Genomic DNA, 21,200 nt, shown 5'->3' with positions numbered 1-21,200 from the left:
TTGCACCAATGGTACCGGTCATCGGCAAGTCCAATCAGCTCCACATCCTATTGCACCACATCAGTCCACCTCTTCTCTAGCCTGTGCCGCGCCCGTTTAGCTGCTTGGGCATGCGGTGGTTGGGCATGCGGTGGTTGGGCATGCGGTGGTAGGGCATGCGGGCTACACGACCCAACAACTACCACCACCAACCGCAGACAACTCACTTCCAACTGAAGCGCCACGACCTCACAATGCACATCATTACCACAACCCAAACACCACCACTCATACTTACATTTCACCACTGCCAACACAATCACAAATGTCGAAATCAGTAACACGACAATCTTAGACACCAAAACCACACGGAACAGCTCACCGTGCGCACACCACCACACACACACCACCACACAAACACCACAACCACGAGACACGTTTTTAAAAACTGTATTAAGATATTTGGGGACAAAAAAACACAAAACAGCGTCGTTTCAGATCCCGCGTCTCCTCAAGAGGTGCCGTGCACAGGGCACGCGTAGGGAGATCGATTCCCTTTGTTCCGTCAGGCGTTCCTTCACTCCGTGAACGGGAGACGAAGCTGCGAGATTTGTTTAAAATGACGCCTTCGTGTAACACGACGAGGACACCTTGGTACAGGTGGTAAGGGGGCTCTCTTACAAAGTCCGGCAGTGTATTGTAAGTGATTACAACGCCATCGGGTGGCCTTCATCCAGCAATGGATAATTGACAAAGGGCTGTAAATATTATTTATATTTAAATCACGTAAGTGTACAGCGCACTGTCAATCCAGCGCTGGATGGCCTCCCCATTTCGTCAGCTGTGATGGCTGCTTGACATTCTTCCACGTTGGGCCGCGTGGAGAGAGGGCCCAGGACCTGATGAGACATGTCATCGATGTTGCCCACGGTTGAGAATCAAGACCAGAGTCGCCAGGGTCAAAGTGCAGTGCACCATCCCCATTAGGCGCGGAAACAGGACACTAAGCTAAATCCAATTCTTGAAATGCACGTTATTTGAAACTAAGGAGCTTCAGTGGTGTACTTGCGTAAATTCAAAAACTCACATTTACTACTCAAGCTGCCTTGGCGCTCGTATATAATGGACTACATTTTTGGTAACGGTCCAACTTTCCAGGGCCATTGCCAAAAAGCCTCGGCGCATCACATATTTTGTGTTCTACGACCGCGTTAATGATGGTGGGGAGGCATCCCTCTCACTTGCGTGACATCCACGTCGACAGGCCAGATTCACCGTTCTGCCAGTGACCGAAATGCATCGTCGCTTTGGCAAGACGCAGGCCCACGTCCTAAGTGTCCCCCCCCCCAAATCCTCGCTCATTTTCCATCGGCCACATCGCCAAATCCCCACCACTCTTTCCTCACTCCCACAAAATAGACCAAAACGCCCTCACCACTGGGCAGGAACATCACTCTTAAAACTGTAAAGGAATTGCGGACTGCAGGCCAACATTTCAGGCAACAGCACCTTCAAAACAATAACGTGTTTGTTCACCCCCCCACCCCACCTAAAATACAACCGTGTTCCTGGCATCGTGTCACGGGACAAAGACTCTCTTCTAGTGGAGATTTTTCGGTTCGTGGGCAATTTCTGCGTTGGCGCAACACTTTAATGGCGAGGGGGCGGGCGTCGCAGGTTGGCAACGAGCCACACGGGCAGCGGAGAGATCGGTGCGCGATTTCCATTCAATCTGCCAAGACGAATCGCGAGCACAGGCTCTGGCGGTCTTCCATCACCGTCAACATGTACGTCGCACTCCACAGCAGGGTTGTTTAGTTTTTTAGCATTGATGTTTAAATGAAAAGGAGAAAAAAAGTCTTCAGTTTATCAACCTCACCTTCCCCAACACGCCCTAACCAGGGCGGTGAAGTATGTTCAACCATTCCCCATACTGGCAGGGCATGGTGAGGCCATCTCGCAGTGGAATGACAACGGGCTGTAAGCTCTTGTCAATATGGTTTGTGCCGAGTTATAAAATGACCACAAAGAAATGTTGGCATGCCAATCGGTTTCATTGCAACTCAACTCAAACCGTGTTCCGATTATCGATTCCCATGACTTGTGGAACTCGATTACGAATCGGGTAAAATATCAACAAGCCTACTCCCGGCGACTCCTCGCCCTAAACGCCAACACTAAGCTGCGATCGCCTACTGGTTAGCGACGCTCCGCGTATGTCGCATGCAATAAGCCTTAAGTGTTTTCAATCAGAAGTCGCGTTACATTTCTAAACCTGTCAATACAAAACACGATGTTACGCGCTGCGGCACTATGCGACACGGCGACCCTCGCGACGTTGACATTTCCCGAAGCCGACATCGACGGGACGCGGTCGAGGCTGGTGAAATGTCCGAAAAAAAAAAACTCCCACCGAGGTCTCGGCATCCCCACGGTTTCAGAGAACAGGACAGGACCTCTAAGATGATCAAGGGGTCTCTCGGCCCAATGCCCCTTCCACCTCTCACTATCTTGAAAATGAAGAGCTGTACTCGCGACACAGCGAGCCGCTGTAATTCATTTGCTCCCAGCCGATTTCTTTTCTGCTGTTGGAGGGTGGCTATTACGAATGATGAATCCCTAAGGAGAAGCACTGCCAGAGCGCACGCCGATGCTAGCGCTGCAGATTTCCCAGGCTGACATGCACCGCCCACACGGTTACAGGGGTAGTGGGGGGGGGACAAGCATCCACAGCCAAGCGTGGACCGGATATGTCATCCACGACGGGACAAAGCCAACCACACCATAACACACCTCGTCACCCACCACCATGGACACACATCGACCACACCGGGATGCGTCGTCGTGGTGGACGGCTCGTCCAAGAGCCATCGCGAGAGCGACTCGTCGCGAAGTGACCGAGCCGGCGAGCGAGCGAGCGGCACGGCACCGCCAAACACAAACCTCGTCCGCTCGATGCCCACGCGGCGCCCACGCGGCACACAGACGTCCTTTCGAAGGTCGTCTTCGCGAGAAGCTATCAGCGGGGGACAACGGAACTAGCGCTGGAAAAAGCAACAACGGAGGTTGGCGGTGGATGGGGGAGGGCACTAGAAATGTGTTTGATTAACGACAATTTTAGAAAGTTGATTTTGACTGCCGGTCAACTCTCAAATCCTTTTAAGGAGAGACTTCATTAACCGAGAGCCCTCTCCCTCCCTGCTGAAAGCAATTAGGGTTTTACGCAATACACCGCTAAAATAAACCATTTACTCGCACTTTGCAACGGAAATTAAAATCGCAGGCGTGACACTGGAAATGAACGACTGCCAAGGCGCTACCGTTTGTTCCAGGACGAGACGATGCCAGGGTGAGACTGAGGCGTGTTTCACAATCACAGGGGGAGCAAAGGGGAGCAGGCTGCGGCGGGCAGGCTGCGGGGGGCAGGGGGACACGGGTGCCGTGGGGGAACAAGCGGACGCTGGGGAGCGTGGGGGCACACGTGGGGGTGTTCGTTTGGGAGCGTTGACCTCCGCAGGTCTCACTCGTGGCAGTGGCGACAAATTACACGTTTTTTTCTGTTTGGTTTAGCACAAAGAGAAAAATGCGTTAGGACAGGAATGACGATGGTAACCATGGCAACACTTTAAACACCGAGCGTGCAAAGTGGGACTTTCGGTGGGGAGTGTGTAGGGGTAGGACATTTCCTAATGTCACCACTATCAACTGGGGGCCCGTCCATCTCACTTGCGGCTACCACGCCCTGCGGTGCCACGTCACCCCACAATGCAACACTGACTTCACAACGAACATACCGTGCCCACCCACCGCAAGGGAAAAAGATTAAAACGTCCAAACGTGGGGACCGGTGCCTGAAACCCCCCTCTCCCTGGCGTTCATTTGTATGGAAAATGTAATAATAACTTTTGTAGTTTTATTTTAGGATTGTAACTCGATTAATCTAACGCCGCTGAATCTTTAATCCTGCTGAAGCGTAACACAAATCTAAAGAGGTTAATATTCATAACAAAAAAATTGCGAGCTGGTAGTGAATAAAACTAGAAAAGAGAACAAAATTAACTCAACAGGTAAATGGGGGGAGGGGGTAGGCGCCTGGGCCAATGGAATCTGCGGGGTCTTTAGAAAGGGGTCAGAGGTCAGATAAAAGGGGAAGTTTTCAATCGCGGGGCGAGGTGGAGCGACAGCGCATGGGCGACGAAGAGTGCGCCGGCGAGCGCGAGCGAGACTTGGACCGCGCCGGCGAGCGGGAGCGCGAGCCGGCCTGGCGCTGCGCCCCCCCCTGGTCCCCATCGGCGCCGCCGCCGTTCTGCTTGAGCGGCGAGCGGGATGGCGACCGCATCATTTTCCGTGGCGGAGAGCGGGACTTGGAGCGCGAGCGGCTGCCCTTGACGACGGGGCTCTTGGAGCGCGAGCGCGACTTGGAGCGCGAACGCGACTTGGAGCGCGAACGCGACTTGGAGCGCGAACGCGACTTGGAGCGAGAGCGCGACTTGGAGCGGCGACTTGCCTTGCCGCGCGATCTGCCGATGTGAACGCACGCAGTCACAAACACGCAAGCGCAGCCACGCACACGCACGCCAGCACCACACGCACGCACGCCGGCACATCCAACAAACGCACACAGACGAGCACAGCCACACACGAGCACAGCCGGTCAGGGTGATAACAGGGCCTCAACAACACTACCACTGCACCTGACGGAACGCTGTAGGTCTGGGTGTCGGGGAAACCTTTTCCTTGCCGAGGATTAAATTCCCCCGTCCGGCTGTGCCCCCATGACCGTCCTCACGGTAAGATCACGTTGGCAGCTTCGGTTGTCGTCTCCCACCACTTTGCCCAATCCTCATCTTCACGGATCAGCTGGTTGAGGTTTAATCCCGTTCGGTGTGTGGTGCTCCGAATCCCCCTCATCTCCCTTGGGCATCCCCTCGTATATCTGGTCTCCTCACTCGTACCTTGTAGGATGGCCATGGACGGCTTTGTGGGATCTATGCGCCCAAAAAATTGATTAATGGCGGTCGGGAGTCGTTTTCTGTCCCGATTTGATCGCAAGGGGCTTGTTGTAACTTTAACAAGTATTTGAAGGTCAAAGAAGACTGTCAAATTTTTCTGGCGGGCGGTGCATTAACACACGCCTCGGTCACCTCTGTCATTGCAAGAAGCCCTTGCTGTGACATAAGTGACTGAGCGTGGCACTAAACTTAGAAACCCCGTGTTCGCCAGTTCTAGTGTAGTTCCTTCAAACACCCAATTAGTCCGGTTACGACGCTTGCAGGGACCGGTAAACATCATTTAGGCGCCGTTTTCGAAGCAACAGGCCTTGTGTGGTCACGGACAGCACAAAGGGGCCCACGTTCCCACTCTGAATGGAGGTCTTCACCCCACCATGAGGCCTCTCTCAGAATTAATAAAAACACCATTGCTGCGGGATGTGAGACCCATTCCGTTTAAAAACGCAGCGTGCCCATCAATCAAAATGCGGTTGTGAACGTGGTTGCCTTGTCCCCTGCGGAGAGCCCAAAAGACCGCACGGGCGGTGCGAGGGAAGGGCAGCACTCACCGTGAGCGCGACTTGGAGCGCGAGCGGCGGCTCTTGCTGCGGCTCAGGGATCGGCGCCGTGGAGAGCTGGGGACATGCACCGACATGCATACACGTGATCAAACCGACGCACTCGTAAAACAAAGATCCCCCGTGTCATTTTTAACAGACTGTTGCGGGCAAGTGTGCTGCATTGATTTTTGTGTCGTGATGACCCTCCACAACCCAACAGCTGCAAAAATACAAACAGTCCCGTGTTTAAAAGCGCCAATTGTTATTGTTCCGGCTCACCGAAACGTCTCGTTTAAAATCTACGTTAAACATCCCAAAGACAAAGAGCCAGGAGGCTGAACAACGACCCAGGGAAGAAGTCTATAACCAAAATTTGCCGAAGCAGACTTGAATTTCGATCTTTCGAGCATTTAGTGACAACGCTCCGGTGTTACCGCACGGTGTTGGCGCGTTTGCCGCGCGGGCGCTCACCGCGTGCGGGAGCGGGAGCGCGAGCGGCGGCGCCGGGAGAAGCTGCGCTCCTCCGTGAGCCGGATCTTGCGGCCGTACATGTCGGAGCCGTCGAGCTTGTCGAGCGCGCGGCGCATGTCAGCGTACGTCAGGAACTCCACCACGCCCTCGTCCCCGCGCACGTCCGCGTACGTCACCTCGCCCGCCTGCCGCATGTAGTCCTGGAGCGACAACAACCGCCTCGTCTCACACGGGGGTAGACGCGCGATTGCAACGCCGCACCTCCGATCGGCACGTGTTGCCGACGTACGGTGCGAAAGAAGTTCAACATAGGTACACGCAATGTACATCAATCAACTCGCTTGTCTATGGACGGAAGTTGATGCACCCTCGCCCCTCTCCACCCCTACCCTGGGCCAAAGGTAAATCCTTGCAAATTCTTGCTCACGCCGCTGGGAGAAAAAGGGCCTCCCACAAGCAAGAGTGGTCGGGCCTACTCTTCAACCCTGGTCAGGGGATGTGTGTGGGAGGAAGCCAGAGAGAAATGGGCTCATGATCCCACCTGATGTCCTGCCATATCTTGGAAGACTTTAGGAATCTGGGTGTGGAGTGGCATCACTTGAGCGTTAAAATGAAGCCATTGATGGCGATTTAATCAAGTGACGTCACTAGTTCCATAACGATAAAAGATAACACGCATTCAACGCGTTCGTCAATAAGGGGACATTTCAGGCAATGGCTCTTCTTCATAGGCCATAAACAACAAAACGAAAGTGGTGTTCTGCTCAAACAACCATTCGGGAGAAATATTCTTAACAGCTCTGGGCCGGTAGTTAACATTCCACATTTCCATGGTGTGGACAAATGAACAAGAAGGACATTCACTGCCAACTTTCCACTAAACGGAACACATGTTAATGATCCCAGAGATTCGGGGCTGGCATTTCCCAAGACCGCGGTGTGAACCCGAAACCTTCCGACTTCGAGCCTTGCGCTGTGCACGCCGCACCACCCAAGCGGGATGCAAGCACCGAGAGGCGTAATCATGATGCCACTGAACAAAGAAATTTCTACTTCAAGCCAGTCTGGCTGTGTAGTCCACAGGGTCCTAAATAGGCCTGCGACGATTCTCCCCCATAGCGTTTGATGATTATTATTATACTGCGGGGCATTGTAGTGCCTCGAGTGGTTGTACGAGCCGTGCGACCTCATTGCATACCGTAGCTTATACAATAGACGTTTTGATCCCTTTGTGTTCAAGTACAGCCATTTTGTAAAAGCAACTGTTGGATGAAGGCCTCCCCCACACCGTGTCAGTCATGGGAGTTGTTTGACCATACTTCACCATGCTGCTCAGCACCGGTTGAAGGGGGGTTGCCATGATACACCCATCAATCGTGCGTGAATTAAATTCCATATGGCATACACAATTGGAAACCAAGTCTCGCATGCACAACTTAATGCCTACTGACCAAAGCGTGAAGTATGGTCTATGAATCGATGCTGCTAAGAGATTTGGTGGATTTAAATATAAAAACAAGCTGTCAACAGCATAATTATATAGCTCACTAATTATACTCAACATTTTGCAAGCTTTAGACAAACACTACGATCCAGGGGTTGCAGCGATGGTGCAGTAGTTGGCACACCACGCGATGAACCTGGCAACCAGTTTTATTGCTGAACAGTGGGGAGTGAACCTTGCCACCCTTCACCAACCCGCAATGACAAGCGTGAAGTATGGCCATCAACCCCCATGACTGATATGGGAGTGTGGAGAACATCCAGTGGTGGTCTGACAAAGTGCGGCTGTACCCACTGCAATCCAAGCTTCCACGGTAATCACTAACAGACTGCTGCTACTTTCACCACGGGCGCTTATCTTCAAACAAAACGTCAACACAATATCTAACAACCCTCGCTTTCAGCCGAGCATCATCCGTCAGGTCACAGCTGACTTGGCACCCGTGCGGTTTGCAGAGTGCAGCTGTTAGTTTAAAGGCCGGCCGTATTTGTTCGCTAAACACAAACAACGGGCCATGGCAAACACTGACCAACACTCTGAGTAAAGCAGTGGATATTTACGAGCCTTTAAGGGCCATCGTTTGTCCCTGCGTCGTCGCACCCAACGGCGCTAATCAAGTGGATGCCGTGCGCATCGTCTGTGCAGTACGATTTGTTTTAAACGAGATGCTCGTCGCGCCAGGGCAACAGCGCTGGTGCAAGCCGCGTGCCCGACCCATCAATTCGATGTTCACGACAGCCGGCCGTTGCCGTGTACGCAAGCGCACGTGCGCCACCGTATTGTCAGGAGCGGAGGCGCAGTGGTTGGCACACTGTGCTGTGAACCCAAGCACCCCATTTGTTATTACTGCCCATAGCTAACATTTATAGTGATTACCTGAACAAGTACTGGGTTTCCATAAGTCAACTCGGCCTTAAATGAGTACCTCGTGTGTAAATATAAGCACCGGGGAGACAAAGGTGGCCAGGAGTGGTGCCGTCAAAACCATCCCCCCCCCTTAGGCCCTGTGCCAGCATTAATAAGTCCTTGCACACATCATTTGCCCAGCAGCCGATGCTGGCTTTGTCTGTGCGTGACTATACCGCCTCCTGCTGGATTGAAGTGCATCAGCAGGGACGTTACATAACACCCAGGGTTACGCTTGTCTCAAAGAGCAGGGGGCATGGCTGTTTTCGCCACCTATTATTGACACCATTCCTGGGCCACTAATCTTAACACTTGCCAAGAGTTTACTTGAGCACGACTGAGTAAGCAAGTGCTCATTTTGCGCACAATAACAGCGCTACGGCTAAAACGAGCTCAAGTGTTCAATGTTCAACACCTGTTTAGTGCAGGTTGGGGGGTGGGGGAGAACTCAAAGCTCGGCTTGGATAACATCCACACATTGTGTGTTGCATTATCCTGGTGGTTCAGGTGCACAGTAAACGGCAGTCTTCCAAAAAACTGACCAGGCTCACAGCCTGCAAAGCTTCGGAGATCTGACAACATCGGGCGCATTTGGGGTGATTTGGCCACATGGAAACCGCCGCCCCCTCTGCCTGTGCCACGTACATTGGCAAAATGGACAGTGCCCCCATTCCACACACTAACAGCAGTGCGGGTGTTTGCGTAGGGAGGGAGGGCACGCCAGCACCAGACGGCATTGCACACTAGCCACCTCCACCGCGTGTTGACTTGTGTCATTCTCACTGGTCACTTTCGCACTGCAGACTGCAAAGTACGAACCCATTAATATCGATGGACGAATCAAGAGCCCAGGGACATACTGTACAGTGCACGGGTGACCGTGCGGTCAATGCACAGAGGTTTGAGCGAAAGGCAGAACTGCCACTTCTCTCACTCCACGGTGATCCCTTGTCATCTGTGAAGGCCAATCAGAAGCCCCGCTCTCGTGGGATGTTCAGAATGTCCTCTTTGGGTCATGCAACTTTAAGAACATTTTTAAAGTGGATGCTGCAGTTTGACAGAATAAAAATCCTATGTTTTGAAAAGTATCCACCACACTTAAAACGTGAGTTTTACTAAAAAATATTAATAAAAAGCTGTGGATTCTCGATCCCAGTGCGACATCAACATTGATCATTAATTGAATCACTGCTGTGGAGGCGAAGGTTAATATTTTCGTGCCTGCGTTTTACCAATCACGAGACGGACGCGGTAGCAATTTAATTTGTACTCAAACGGAGAAGAATGGTAAGCAGACAAGGCAGAGGCGGAGACCGCGGTGGGCATTATGAAAGCCACCACGTGGTGGCCCTGGGAGCTCCGTCTCACCTTGAGGTCCTGCCAGCTGCAGCGACTGGAGACGTTCTCCACAACCAGGCGGTAGTCGGTGCGAGGAGGGGGGCCGTGCCGGAATGCCATGCTGCCTGTCCCAGCCCCGCCCACACACAACACGCATTCGGCATTAGCTGGGCACGACAGGCACGGGGAAGACACATGCACGCGTAAACACAGACGCTCTCGACAATCCACTACCGGAAACTATACTCGGTGCAGTTTGTAAACAAGTAATCACCACCATTACCAAACTATGTGGAGAATGCACCCAATGTCGTCGAAACTCGGAAGCCAAGCAGCACTAAGCCTGGATAGCGCTTTGCACAAACATAAGTGGATGCAAGGCTACGTAGCAAAATGCGCGGCAAAGTTCAACATTGAACTGTGTACTTCTATACTTTCACATATATTATCCCTGCCTTCACCGACCTTCATTGAAGAGCATAGCGAGGCATGGTTTAATATCGACACAATTTGCATGCCGTGGGGAGGCCATCATCCAAACGATTAACAAAATGGCAGCCAAAAGCATGGGGTGGGCCATGCCACCACTACAAAGAATGTGTGCTTAACAAGTGACTACAGACATGCAGCCACGCCACTGGCACGTTCAAAGCCACCACTGCACGCACGCCGACAATTCACCGCTGCTTAGCGGGGCTCGTTTTTTGCCGCCCAAGCGCATGGAAGGGCAGAGAGGCTGAGCGGTCTCCTCAGATCGCACTAATGGATCCCCGAAAGCTCTAATCCATTCAAGCCTCCATCCCTATATTCATCCCATCCTCATGGCATGTTGCCACACCACAGCAATCGCATTGTGCTTTGACTGCGGTGTGCGGTGGCGATGGATTTCTCGCTATGGTTGTGGATAGGCATCACGTGTCTACATTCCAAGAAGGCTGGATATGAGGGTGTAATTCCAGCCACGTTTGTCTGGATTGTGGATGCACGAATATTTCTGCGCCTGGCACACCACACATCATAGCGGCTGCTCGTAAATGTAGGTGGACTTGGGTTAGGCAGATCACCCAGAAGGAATGATGGTCGACGGACGAGACGAGCGAGAATCGCAGCCAACGGCACGAATGCCCCCGAGAGGGACTACAAAGGGGTAGATGGTGCGATGAAATGCGCTCGTTATGCAGGTGCTGGAAGGATGATTAAATTGACCGTGATTGATGGTGACGAGATGGGCCGTTATATTCGGCAGTGTACAAACCACGGCCGAGAATGATGCTCTTACAATAGCGAATTGGTTATCGCGGTTGTGCTGTACAATGCTCCGATGTGTTTTTGGATTGCGCCGTGTTGTTCGGTGCTATGTCCGACGTTTTGCTCCAACGCGCTGGGATTCCGCTCTTCAGAACGTCGGACATCGTGCCGGACAAACACACGGCGCAACCAAAAAAAACACATCGGGGAGCCGATAATGATCTTACTTCGAGATTGGGTCAATGTGCCAGAGGGCCCAGAGTCCGTACCCCCATATCCTCCGCCGCTGCTGCTGCCGCCGCCACCGCCGCCGCCACCACCGCCGCCGCCGCCACCGCCGCCCCCGTATCCGTGCAGGTCGCGCTTGGGCCCGCGGGCGTGCTCGATGACCACGCGCTCGCCGCAGAGCTCGCGGCCGCTCAGCTCGCACACGGCGTCGTTGGCATCGCGGGTGTCGTCAAACTCCACGAAGCCGAACCTGGCCCGGGGGAGGCGGCGAGGCGCAGCGTGAACGGACGGATCCCAGGGGGGAGGGGGGGTGTGCGGTGTTGGGGGGTTGAGTCTGAAGAGCCGCAGCCTGCGCCGCGGTGTCTGCTCGTCGTCGCTGCCTTACTGTGCGGGCCCGTGGCAGGCAGGCGGGAGCCCCTAGCCGCCCCTAACTGCTATGGCTCCGCCCCGGCCCCGCCGCGCCGCCAAGTGAAGTCCCGGACCAGGGAGGGAAGGCCCGGACCAGGGAGGGAAGGCCCAGGACGTGCATTGAAGGCCCAGGGTTGTGCAACCGACGCCCCCCGCCCGGCGCTGCGTGGGGGAATGAAGGCCCGGACCGAGGTCCTGAGATGGGGAAGGAACTGAAGGCCCGAGATGTGGGGACTGAAGGTCCGGATTGGGAAATGAAGGCCCGAGATGGAGGCTGGCAGAGGCCCGAGGTGAAGGCCCGGGCTGGGAACCAGCGGCTGAAGGGCCCGGGCTCGTAATGAAGGCCCGGGCTGTGAAATCAAGGCCCGGGCTGGGCTGCGAAGGCCCGGCCTGGGAATCCCGAGGCGGAGGCCCCGGTGAAGACCCGGCCAGGGGGAGTGAAGGCCCGGCCAGGGGGAGTGAAGGCCCGGCCAGGGGGAGCGAAGGCCCAGGCCCCGCGGCCTCCATCTCCGTTCCTCCCTCCGCGGGAAAACTTTTGTGTGTAATTCGTTAGCTCAATTAACCGAGAATATGCAGTACGCAAGCACAACAAAACGCGCGAACACAAAGCATCGTCTAGAGCTTGTTAACATTATTGTACATTGCGTCAAATGCATTCAATACAAAGTGAAAGCGGCGACGTCGTCGTCGTGGTGGTGGTTGTTGTTGTGTGCGAGGCGCGCGGTGCAGGCCCGAGGCCTAGGCGCACGCGGCCGCGCCGCTCACCCGTGCTTGATGCTGATCTCCACGATCTTGCCGTAGCCCTTGAAGAAGCGCTCGATGTCCTTGTCGCGCGCCCTGTAGCTCAGGTTCCCCAGATAAATTCGCGACATGATCGTCGTCGTCTGACCCCCCTCTCTGTCTCTGCCCTCGTTCTCTCGCTTCTTCTCCGCTTCTTCACGAAGCCCGAGTAACGGCCGCCTTCGCTTCGACTCGCGTGACGTCACCGGATCTCGCGCATGACGTCACGGGCACGGAAATTCACACGCGGACATGACGCCATCAAACACGGAGGCGGTGTGACGTCACGCGCAGACATTACGACTTTAAAAAGTAGTTGGTAGTTGCGTGTTGCCGGATGCCAAATGTGTTTATTCATTCAAAGCGTATACAATGACCAGAACACACACACACACGCACGCAAATAAAAGAACGTTTTAGTCCATCCGCCCATTGGATTTCCAGACCAATACTTTTTATTTATCTTGCAAATTACACCCGGTAACCCAGCATCATATGTTTACCAACTCTGACTCTGGTGATGAGAGCCAGAATATCGAAGCCACTCCATAGTTACGTTTGCTCCTGTATGTTTATACTCGTGACGTCATCGCGTACATGTAATTTGCTTTTGTAACTGCTTTAGTAACGCGGGCGGTAAAGTGACGTCACACCCAGCCGCGCGGCTGACGTCACACCGCGTTATCTTCATCCTGTTATCCGCGAAATTTCGTAATCGCCATCCTCTTATCTGCCAGCCGCCTGTGTGAGAATTATCTCAGCTATTCCGCTACCGTCAGTCCAGTCACATGTCCTCGTAGTCATTGCGAATTGTGTTCTACGTCACCAATGTAAGCCTGATCGCTGTAACTGAAGGTGAAGGCGCCGCCCTGAAAGTGCGTGCGCGTGCCCCTGTCGGCGGAAGGGCCTCCACTGGAGTGAGCTCGAGCCTCCTCGCACCACTCTCATCGGGTTGTGCACTCGTTCTGGCCTCCCTATGGATGCGCTTTCAAGAAGGGCCATCGCCCAAACCGTCGTCTGTTGTCTGTACGTACAGGGTGTTTCACAAATATAGACCCAATTTCAAAGCAGTATATTTCACGATGGCAACATGTTGCAATTACACAAAAAGTTACAAACGGTTTAATGAGTTATCAAGTTTTACTAACCATTTTATAAATGCTCTATGTGCCCTCCACCTGCTGTACGGACAACATCGAGACGATAGTTGAATTTGTCCCAACGCCTCTCAAAGTGTCTCCTTCCACTGAAGTCACCGCTGCCGTGATTCTGTTTTTGAGGTCATCCAGATTAGTCGCTAATGGTGGCACAAAAACACCACGGGTCTTTGACGTATCCCCGCAAGAAAAAGTCGCAGGGTGTCGTGATGTCTGGGGATCTTGGGGGGCAGGAGTGTAGCGCAAAGTCTTGGGGTCCCGTGCCACCTATCCAACGTTGAGGCGGTGCGTCGTTGAGAAAACGCCGAACCTGCAGGTGCAAATGTGGCGGTGCTCCGTCTTGCTGGAAAATGAAGTCATCGGAAGTTGCAGTGGTAAGAGTTTCATTTATGGGCGGTTCGTGGTTGCAGAGATATAGCGATTTCAAATGGGGTCCATCATGTTGAAGCACCCTGTATATAGTCTATTTTAAGGCCACAGTGGTATTGGCGATTGTGTTGAGTGCAGCATTGTGGCAGCTATTGTGTTGGGCGGCGCCGGTGGACGCGCCTACGTCTTTAACTTCCCACAGTGCGAACCGAGACAACGTGTTGCTCGTGTGAGCAGCTCCCCCTGCGTCAGCGCCGGGGGTAGCGACGGGAGTCACCGCCGGGCCGTGCCTGTCTCGCCGTGACCACGGCTCTGTGTGTCGTCTTCAGGTGGGAGAGAGAAACAGGCTGCTGAAACAAGTCCTGATATCCAGAGAGAGAGAGAGACGAGAGGGGGATTGATGCGAGAGCTGAGGGGGTGGCCATTGTATTGATTGTAATGTAACTCAGAGAGTCGGAAATACCTGCTGACAATGGCAGGTAGGATGGAAACAACAACAAGTTAAGGCTTTACCTGGTTAATAACGTCCTTCCAATGATTGCTCAGTTTGTACCCATCTTCTCAGTTGTGGTTATGTCTTTGTTTCTATATCTAGATGGCTTCATGAACAAATATTTGATGGTAGCCCGAAGATTTGCAGAGTACATTGGTCTCGGAGAAAAACAATGTCGTGTGAGCCCAATCGCGTTCAAGCAGCGATCAGCCACGGCAGAGGAATTGGTTCTGCCGTGTTTGAGATCTGCCTCGTGTTCACGAACACGGTCCGAGACGTCGTTAGTTGATCTCAACCGGACAATGTCCTCATGGGGGCTACGTGAGGTTATTTATAAACGTGCGAAATTACTTCATACGCGAGAGTCGTTGGTGAATAATCACGTATGAATATGCCAGTACAAAATAACTACAACATTTAAATCCACGTGGTATAAATACCTTTCTACATTTATTGATCGTAAACAATGCGGGTATCCGAGAGCAACCAGCGAACAAATGACGTAACGCATGCAAAGCGTCCGTTTCATGTTTTGTATTCGCTTGCAGCTAGGAGCAGCTTGTTAGGATGCCTCACAAAATTGACAATTGATTAAAATATTGATGTTCATTGTCTATACATTTAATTCTCAGAACCATGTTGGGTCAGGCAGAGGGGTACTCGGTAGAATCAAAACTCAAGGGGGATACAGAAGCCAATGACGTTGGAGCAGATTGTGTGGGAGTGGATGTTGTAACAGCTTTCATCGGGACCAGTGGAACAGGTTGGCTGGAGAACGAGCTGTTCTTCTGCTCACATTGACTGAAGGTTGATTGACGATGCTTGACTCACTGATCCGCTCCCGTCGCGAACTCACTGGGAGGCGGGGGTGGTGGTCCGTCGCCCCCTTGTCACTACTCTTCTATCGCTTCTACCATGGCGACCGTTGCCGTGCAATTGAAACATTGATTCCTTCTCCCGCACTCAGGACGCGATGTGCCAAACTGCTTCGTCTCACCCACACGGCGAATCGATCAAGAAGGGGGCAGTTACAGCGCTACGCTGCGCTACTAAACGCGGCGGCCCGAGTTCGATTCCTTCTCACGGCCAACACCAATGACGATTGACTGAATCGGTCCTGGGACTCCCCTAGCTCGACTCAACCTCAAATGAGTATCTGGTGTGGTGTGTAAACATCACCAGGAGGGAGACAAAGGCGACCGGGCGTGGTGATGGCCACCCACCCCATCGTGTCCCTGCGGACCCTTCATAGGTGCTACTCGCTAACAGCACTCGCCCCGACAGTCTGTGGAGGCTACACGGGGGAGCAAGGTGCTAGCCCACCAGAATCTCTCACGCTTTAACAGTAATGATCATCATTCATTATTATTATCATCAACAACAACAATCAATTAAACATGATCAGCGGTAGCAGCAGCGTCATCACCACCATCATCAGCAGCATCACATTGTCATCATCATCGGCAGCATCGTCATCATCATCAGCAGCATCACATCACATCATCATCATCAGAAGCATCACCACGATCAGAAACAGCATACCAATTTTATCATCAGTATTACCATAATCAATTTCCATGTATGCTTCCTAGCACTGGTCGGCCTTGGAAATTCCTTCCCGGCATCATCTTATCTCCCCAAGATCTTATAACGTTTCTCATTTCAAGAAACGTGACAACTCTGTATCTATGACAACAGCGGTGTCGATTGTTGCTGGCCGCTCGACGCTTTGCGCCCCGTGCTCAGCAATCGCGAGGCAACAGTCGAGCATCCCCTCCACTCGAGGAACCACGGCGGGTTCCTGCGCGCATTGGCTCGAGCGAGTGGCACAGCACAGAGGCCGCGTGGGACGGCGTGCGTCGAGTGTGTTCCATTCCCGGGCAATGTCCATGTGCAATGCAATTGGGGGGACTGTGTGTTGTTGTCTTGGTGTGGTCCGGGAATGTTTTTGTTGTGGTTTTGCTACCTCGCCCCAGCACGAATGTATGTACTTATGCAATTTGTATACTTTATATGTATTCATGTTTAGTGACTTGCTTACCTTTGATCTGGTTTGCACTCCTGTGATTGTTTGTGTATTGTTTGTTGTTGTAACTTGCTGACCCGCGACTTCTGGACATGTGTCAACAGGAGCTTTATAGCCCATCGGAATCCTCAAGTCTCGATAAAGAGACTGAGTCTGTAAATTAAACAACAGCAGCCAGTGGGAATCGGGCCTTTGGTGCACCGTGGTACAAATGCATCGAGAGTCCCTCTCGCGCTCCCTTCGAGTGGAGGCCTCTTCGGACAGCGGCGGCGTGAGCGGCAATTGCAGGGCTGAGCCCTGACCTTTCTACCACAGTGTGTGTTGGTGTAAGTGTATCATTTACTTCATAATGCAGGTTTGTTGGGTTAGATCGCGTAAATACCAACGTGTCGTTAAACCCGCCACCACCCGACACAGCCATTTAGTAAGGGGTTTGTCACGTCAACAGAACATGCCAATTGGTTACTCGTACAGCACAACGGTGTGTTGGAGAGCTAATCCACAACATTTCCTGTAATTTCTATCGGTTCAAGTTTAGGTTGCTTTTGTGTAACCACGTCAGAACTCAAGGATTAGAATTCTCATTTACGAGTAACCTAGGTCACCACAATCACAAAATCAAACAAAGCACAGTACCGTACTGTATAGAAATTAAATCCACGACAAAAAAAACACCCAACCACATATCAGGGCACAAACAGGGGCGATGCACACGTGTCAAGCCTCCAGGATCGTTGCCCGTGTGACTCGGGGTTTATCAGAATGTCGTGTGGCTCACGGCCATGCAATAGACGATCACGTGTGTTGTCAGTGTTGCTGTTAGTCTGTTGCAACCCGCACACAAAGTCCCCATTCATCGCAGTGCCGCCCCTGCAGCAGCAGCAGCAGCTTCAGCAAGACGGTTCAGGTCTTGTTATGTAAGACTCAGCTCCGTAGCTTTATCTCAACTCACAGCCTTGCAATGAGAGGGCAGTGGGAAGTTATTAACTACCCAAGGTTATTGTTATTGCATTTACTAAGGTCAGGGGAGGGGGGGGGTCAATACGTGCTTTACATTCGCTTATTGCCGCAAAACAAACTAATTTAGTAACCAGAAGTAGATTCGCCCTCGTCTGCTGCGCGACGGTTCGATGTTGGTGTCGCTCAGATTCTCGGGGTTGCTTCTCGGTTCCCTTGGCGTCTGCCCCAGTCGGGGTCTCGTGAGAGGAGCCTGGAGGAGTGGACGTCCATGGACACGGGACATCCGACACAAACACACGTTTATATTTTAAGACAATTACGTTCCGAACAATGACCTTGAAAAAAAATTTTGTACCAGCAAGTTACTGAAACATACATTTCTACAAGGTGGTCCAAAAGTCAGGACATGCATGATAATTTATTTTAACACTGGCATTAGAAAATTTAATTATTTATAATGGAAGCTAATGTTTAATTTATTATCATGATGAATATTGATTTTTCTTCTCCTGTGGGGTCACCTCCAGTCTGTCGTTTACACAACTCGATCAAGAACCCGGAGTGAATTGAAACGAAACAAAATTGGTGGATATTCAAAGATTACACCTGCGATCTTAAAATAAGTTCTACATTAATTATAAAAACGAATCCATGCGTCCATGAATATTAATGAAAGTCAGTTTGAACATTTGTTAAAATGAAAAAAGAGAACATGTCATTTGGTAAATTAAATATAAGAGCCTGATACGTGTTGACTTTTTGGCTACCCCATGTATAGTGCACATACGGTGATTTTTGCATTCATGTTTTGTTGTAACGAATGTCATTTGCAAATCCGAAACTGTTAAATTTTGCTCCAATTAAATATTACTTTTATTTCTCTGATCCAAATGTTGGAAAATATTAGTTGAGCAAAACTGTTGACGATCCTTGTAATATTTGCTGCCACTCAACGTCGTCTCAGAGTAGCTGTCCGATATTTATCCGTAGTGTTTATAGTTGCAAACTATTTATGTATTTGGACTTTGTTTTGTGAGCTTGGATGCCTGCACGAGCAGTGGATAGGTCGTGGCTGATCTATTGTGGGAGTTTGTGTAAAAGATAGTTTGGTGACTTGAGTTAGATTTCCGACCACGTAACACACGTGGCCTATGGTGCCTGAACCTATCCTGGGCTTCCCTTAGGTCGACTCAGAGATGACGAGGTACTTGAGGGGTGGTGTAAATATCAGCATTGGGGAAACAAAGACGGACGAGCGGGGGGACAGCCACATCACCCACAATGGATGCTCAACAAGAAAGGAGGTCCATTCAGTCGCGTTCCCGTCTGCGCGGGGACACAAGGACAGGGTTTGTTACCGGACGATAACAATTATGCAGTTGATTTGTCCGGAATAGCTTCACGGAGTCTCAAGACTCATTTTCAGGAGGGTTCTGCAACATTTTCCTCCACCGGTGTTGCTTTTTGTGTTTGGTTTGTTGTCCTTCGCAATTCCGATTTGCACGGTTAGCTACGTACGGTGCGAAAGAAGTTCAAAATACATACGTGTATACCACGCTCAGACTGATTGTTTAGTCTCATCCACACTGCGCAGCCACCACATTGCAGGTAACAACGCGCTCACCCACCCACCCACTCACCACACTATAGATTACAACAACACTCACCCACTTACCCACCCACTCACCTAACCACTCACCACACTACAGATTACAACAACACACTCACCCACTCACCCACCCACTCACCCACCCACTCACCTACTCACTCACCACACTACAGATTACAACAACACACTCACCCACTCACTCACCACACGACACATTACAACACACCGACTCACCCACTCACTCACCACACTCCACATGACAACACACTCACCCACTCACTCACCACACTATACATTACAACCACACACTCACCCACTCACCCACCCACTCATCACACTACAGATTACAATAACACACTCACCCATCCACTCATCACACTACAAATCACAACACCGTCAGTTACCCCACCCACTCACCAAACGATACATTACAATAACACACTCACCCACTCACTCACCACACGACACATTACAACACACTCACTCACCCACTCACCACACGACACATTACAACAACACACTCACTCACCCACTCACCACACGACACATTACAACAACACACTCGAGTCGAAGTTAACGTGTTTACGCTTCCCTATTACAACGTTGATTGTGCTGATTGTTGGTGGCCGCCTGGCGTGTTGAGCTCTTTGGGCATGTGCTCAGCAACTGTGATAAAAACAATCTACAAAAAACCCCCTCGATGCCTGAACAAATCTGCTAAAGATCAGTGTTGGGCAGAGTGACTGAAGAAACCCCGCCACGTATGAGCGGGAAACAAAACCCCAAAAATCAGCACATACCGGTTAGGAACCCACTTGCTGTACTGCCAAATCTTGTCCACACCACACACCCACTGCCGCCTGTACCACCACCAACACACACCCACTACCGCCTGTACCACCACCACCACACACTACCGCCTGTACCACCACCACACACCCACTGCCGCCTGTACCACCACCACCACCACCACACTGCTGCCTGTACCACCACCACCACCACACACTGCTGCCTGTACCACCACCACGCACCTGGCCTGGTGCTGGTGCGCACGAGGCCCAGGTGCAAGCCGAGGGGTCTGAGAGAGGTCCTAGAGGCTCGTGAAGTTGCTCAACGATCACTTTGCTCGCCTCACCATCACCAGTCAACAAACAACAATCAGACAGCATCGGCGATGTCATCATCGTCAACGTGCCACTGGCATGGTTATTGATGACTTCATCTACAAATCACCAACAACAGCGGAACATCCACCACCATTTGCCAATGAATGAATTACTAAAACGTAACTAAATATCTATCTATCACTAACGTATCATGATGCTTAAATACTGCATACCGTGAATAGTTTACGAGCAAATACCAATGTACCATCGACCGGCGTGTTGTCATCAACCGCAACGAACCACCTCGTCATAGTATTATCAATGGGCTCTTCCGCTAGCGGTGGGGGTGGCATGTGCGAGGCACTTTCAGGGCCGCACCTTTACCTGCGCGAGTGCCGCCGTCGCCTCTCGCATTGGACGAGCGACTTCTTCTCGGCGCCCCCCGCGGCACTCGGCTGCCTCGTTTCGGCTCCGCGAGTTGCAGGCGCATCGCTGTTGAACCCTGAGAACACTAGACGCACCTGAGGCCGAGGTCCACCTGCCCCCACCCACCCCTCCCCCTCCCCACCCCTTCCCCACCCCTCCCCTCACCCCCAGCGCCGTGACGCGCGTGCAGAGGAATTCCAAGCAGGCGGGTTTCTTCACGGCTATTAAAAGCACCCAGCACGAGCCCCCTCCCCCATCCCCCCATTTCCACCTCGCCGCACCCCCCACAGCACGGCCCAGCCACAGGGAGGTGAAGACTTGGGGTAGAAATCCGCGGAAAGCGCCATCCTCGCCGAAACGATTGCATATCCCTCCTCGCTTTGATCAAGTCAAACCCACAATAATCGGAGGGCTCGCGAGCATTGACACCATTGCCTCGCTCGCCCTGCGTCCCGGTGGAGAGGTGCAGGGCGTTCACCTGGACGGGCTACCTGCGCAGCTCTCTCACTCACTCACCCACTCACTCACTCCCTCCCTCCCTCCCTCACTCACCCACTCACTCCCCCACTCACTCCCCCACTCACTCCCTCACTCCCTCTGTCACTCCCTCTGTCACCCACTCACTCACTCACCCACCCACC

The 21,200-nt window shown here is 52.2% G+C and overlaps 1 protein-coding gene across 1 annotated transcript; it reads right to left on the bottom strand.

Moving 5' to 3' along the window:
• Positions 1-413: 413 nt before the first annotated feature.
• LOC144722418 (putative splicing factor, arginine/serine-rich 1) lies at positions 414-12,643 on the bottom strand. The gene is made up of 6 exons (XM_078600666.1): positions 12,399-12,643; positions 11,225-11,475; positions 9,780-9,889; positions 6,002-6,201; positions 5,540-5,605; positions 414-4,499 (listed from the first exon to the last, which is right to left on the bottom strand). Exons 1-6 carry the CDS (start codon positions 12,503-12,505, stop codon positions 4,136-4,138), a joined length of 1,098 nt encoding a protein of 365 aa, XP_078456792.1. The 5' UTR covers positions 12,506-12,643; the 3' UTR covers positions 414-4,135.
• Between the last annotated feature and the right edge of the window lie 8,557 nt (positions 12,644-21,200).

Source organism: Lampetra planeri, chromosome 14, assembly GCF_965212315.1.
Source record: "Lampetra planeri chromosome 14, kcLamPlan1.2.h2, whole genome shotgun sequence".
Lineage (NCBI taxonomy): Eukaryota > Metazoa > Chordata > Hyperoartia > Petromyzontiformes > Petromyzontidae > Lampetra > Lampetra planeri.
This window is presented reverse-complemented; position numbering and strand designations above follow the sequence as displayed.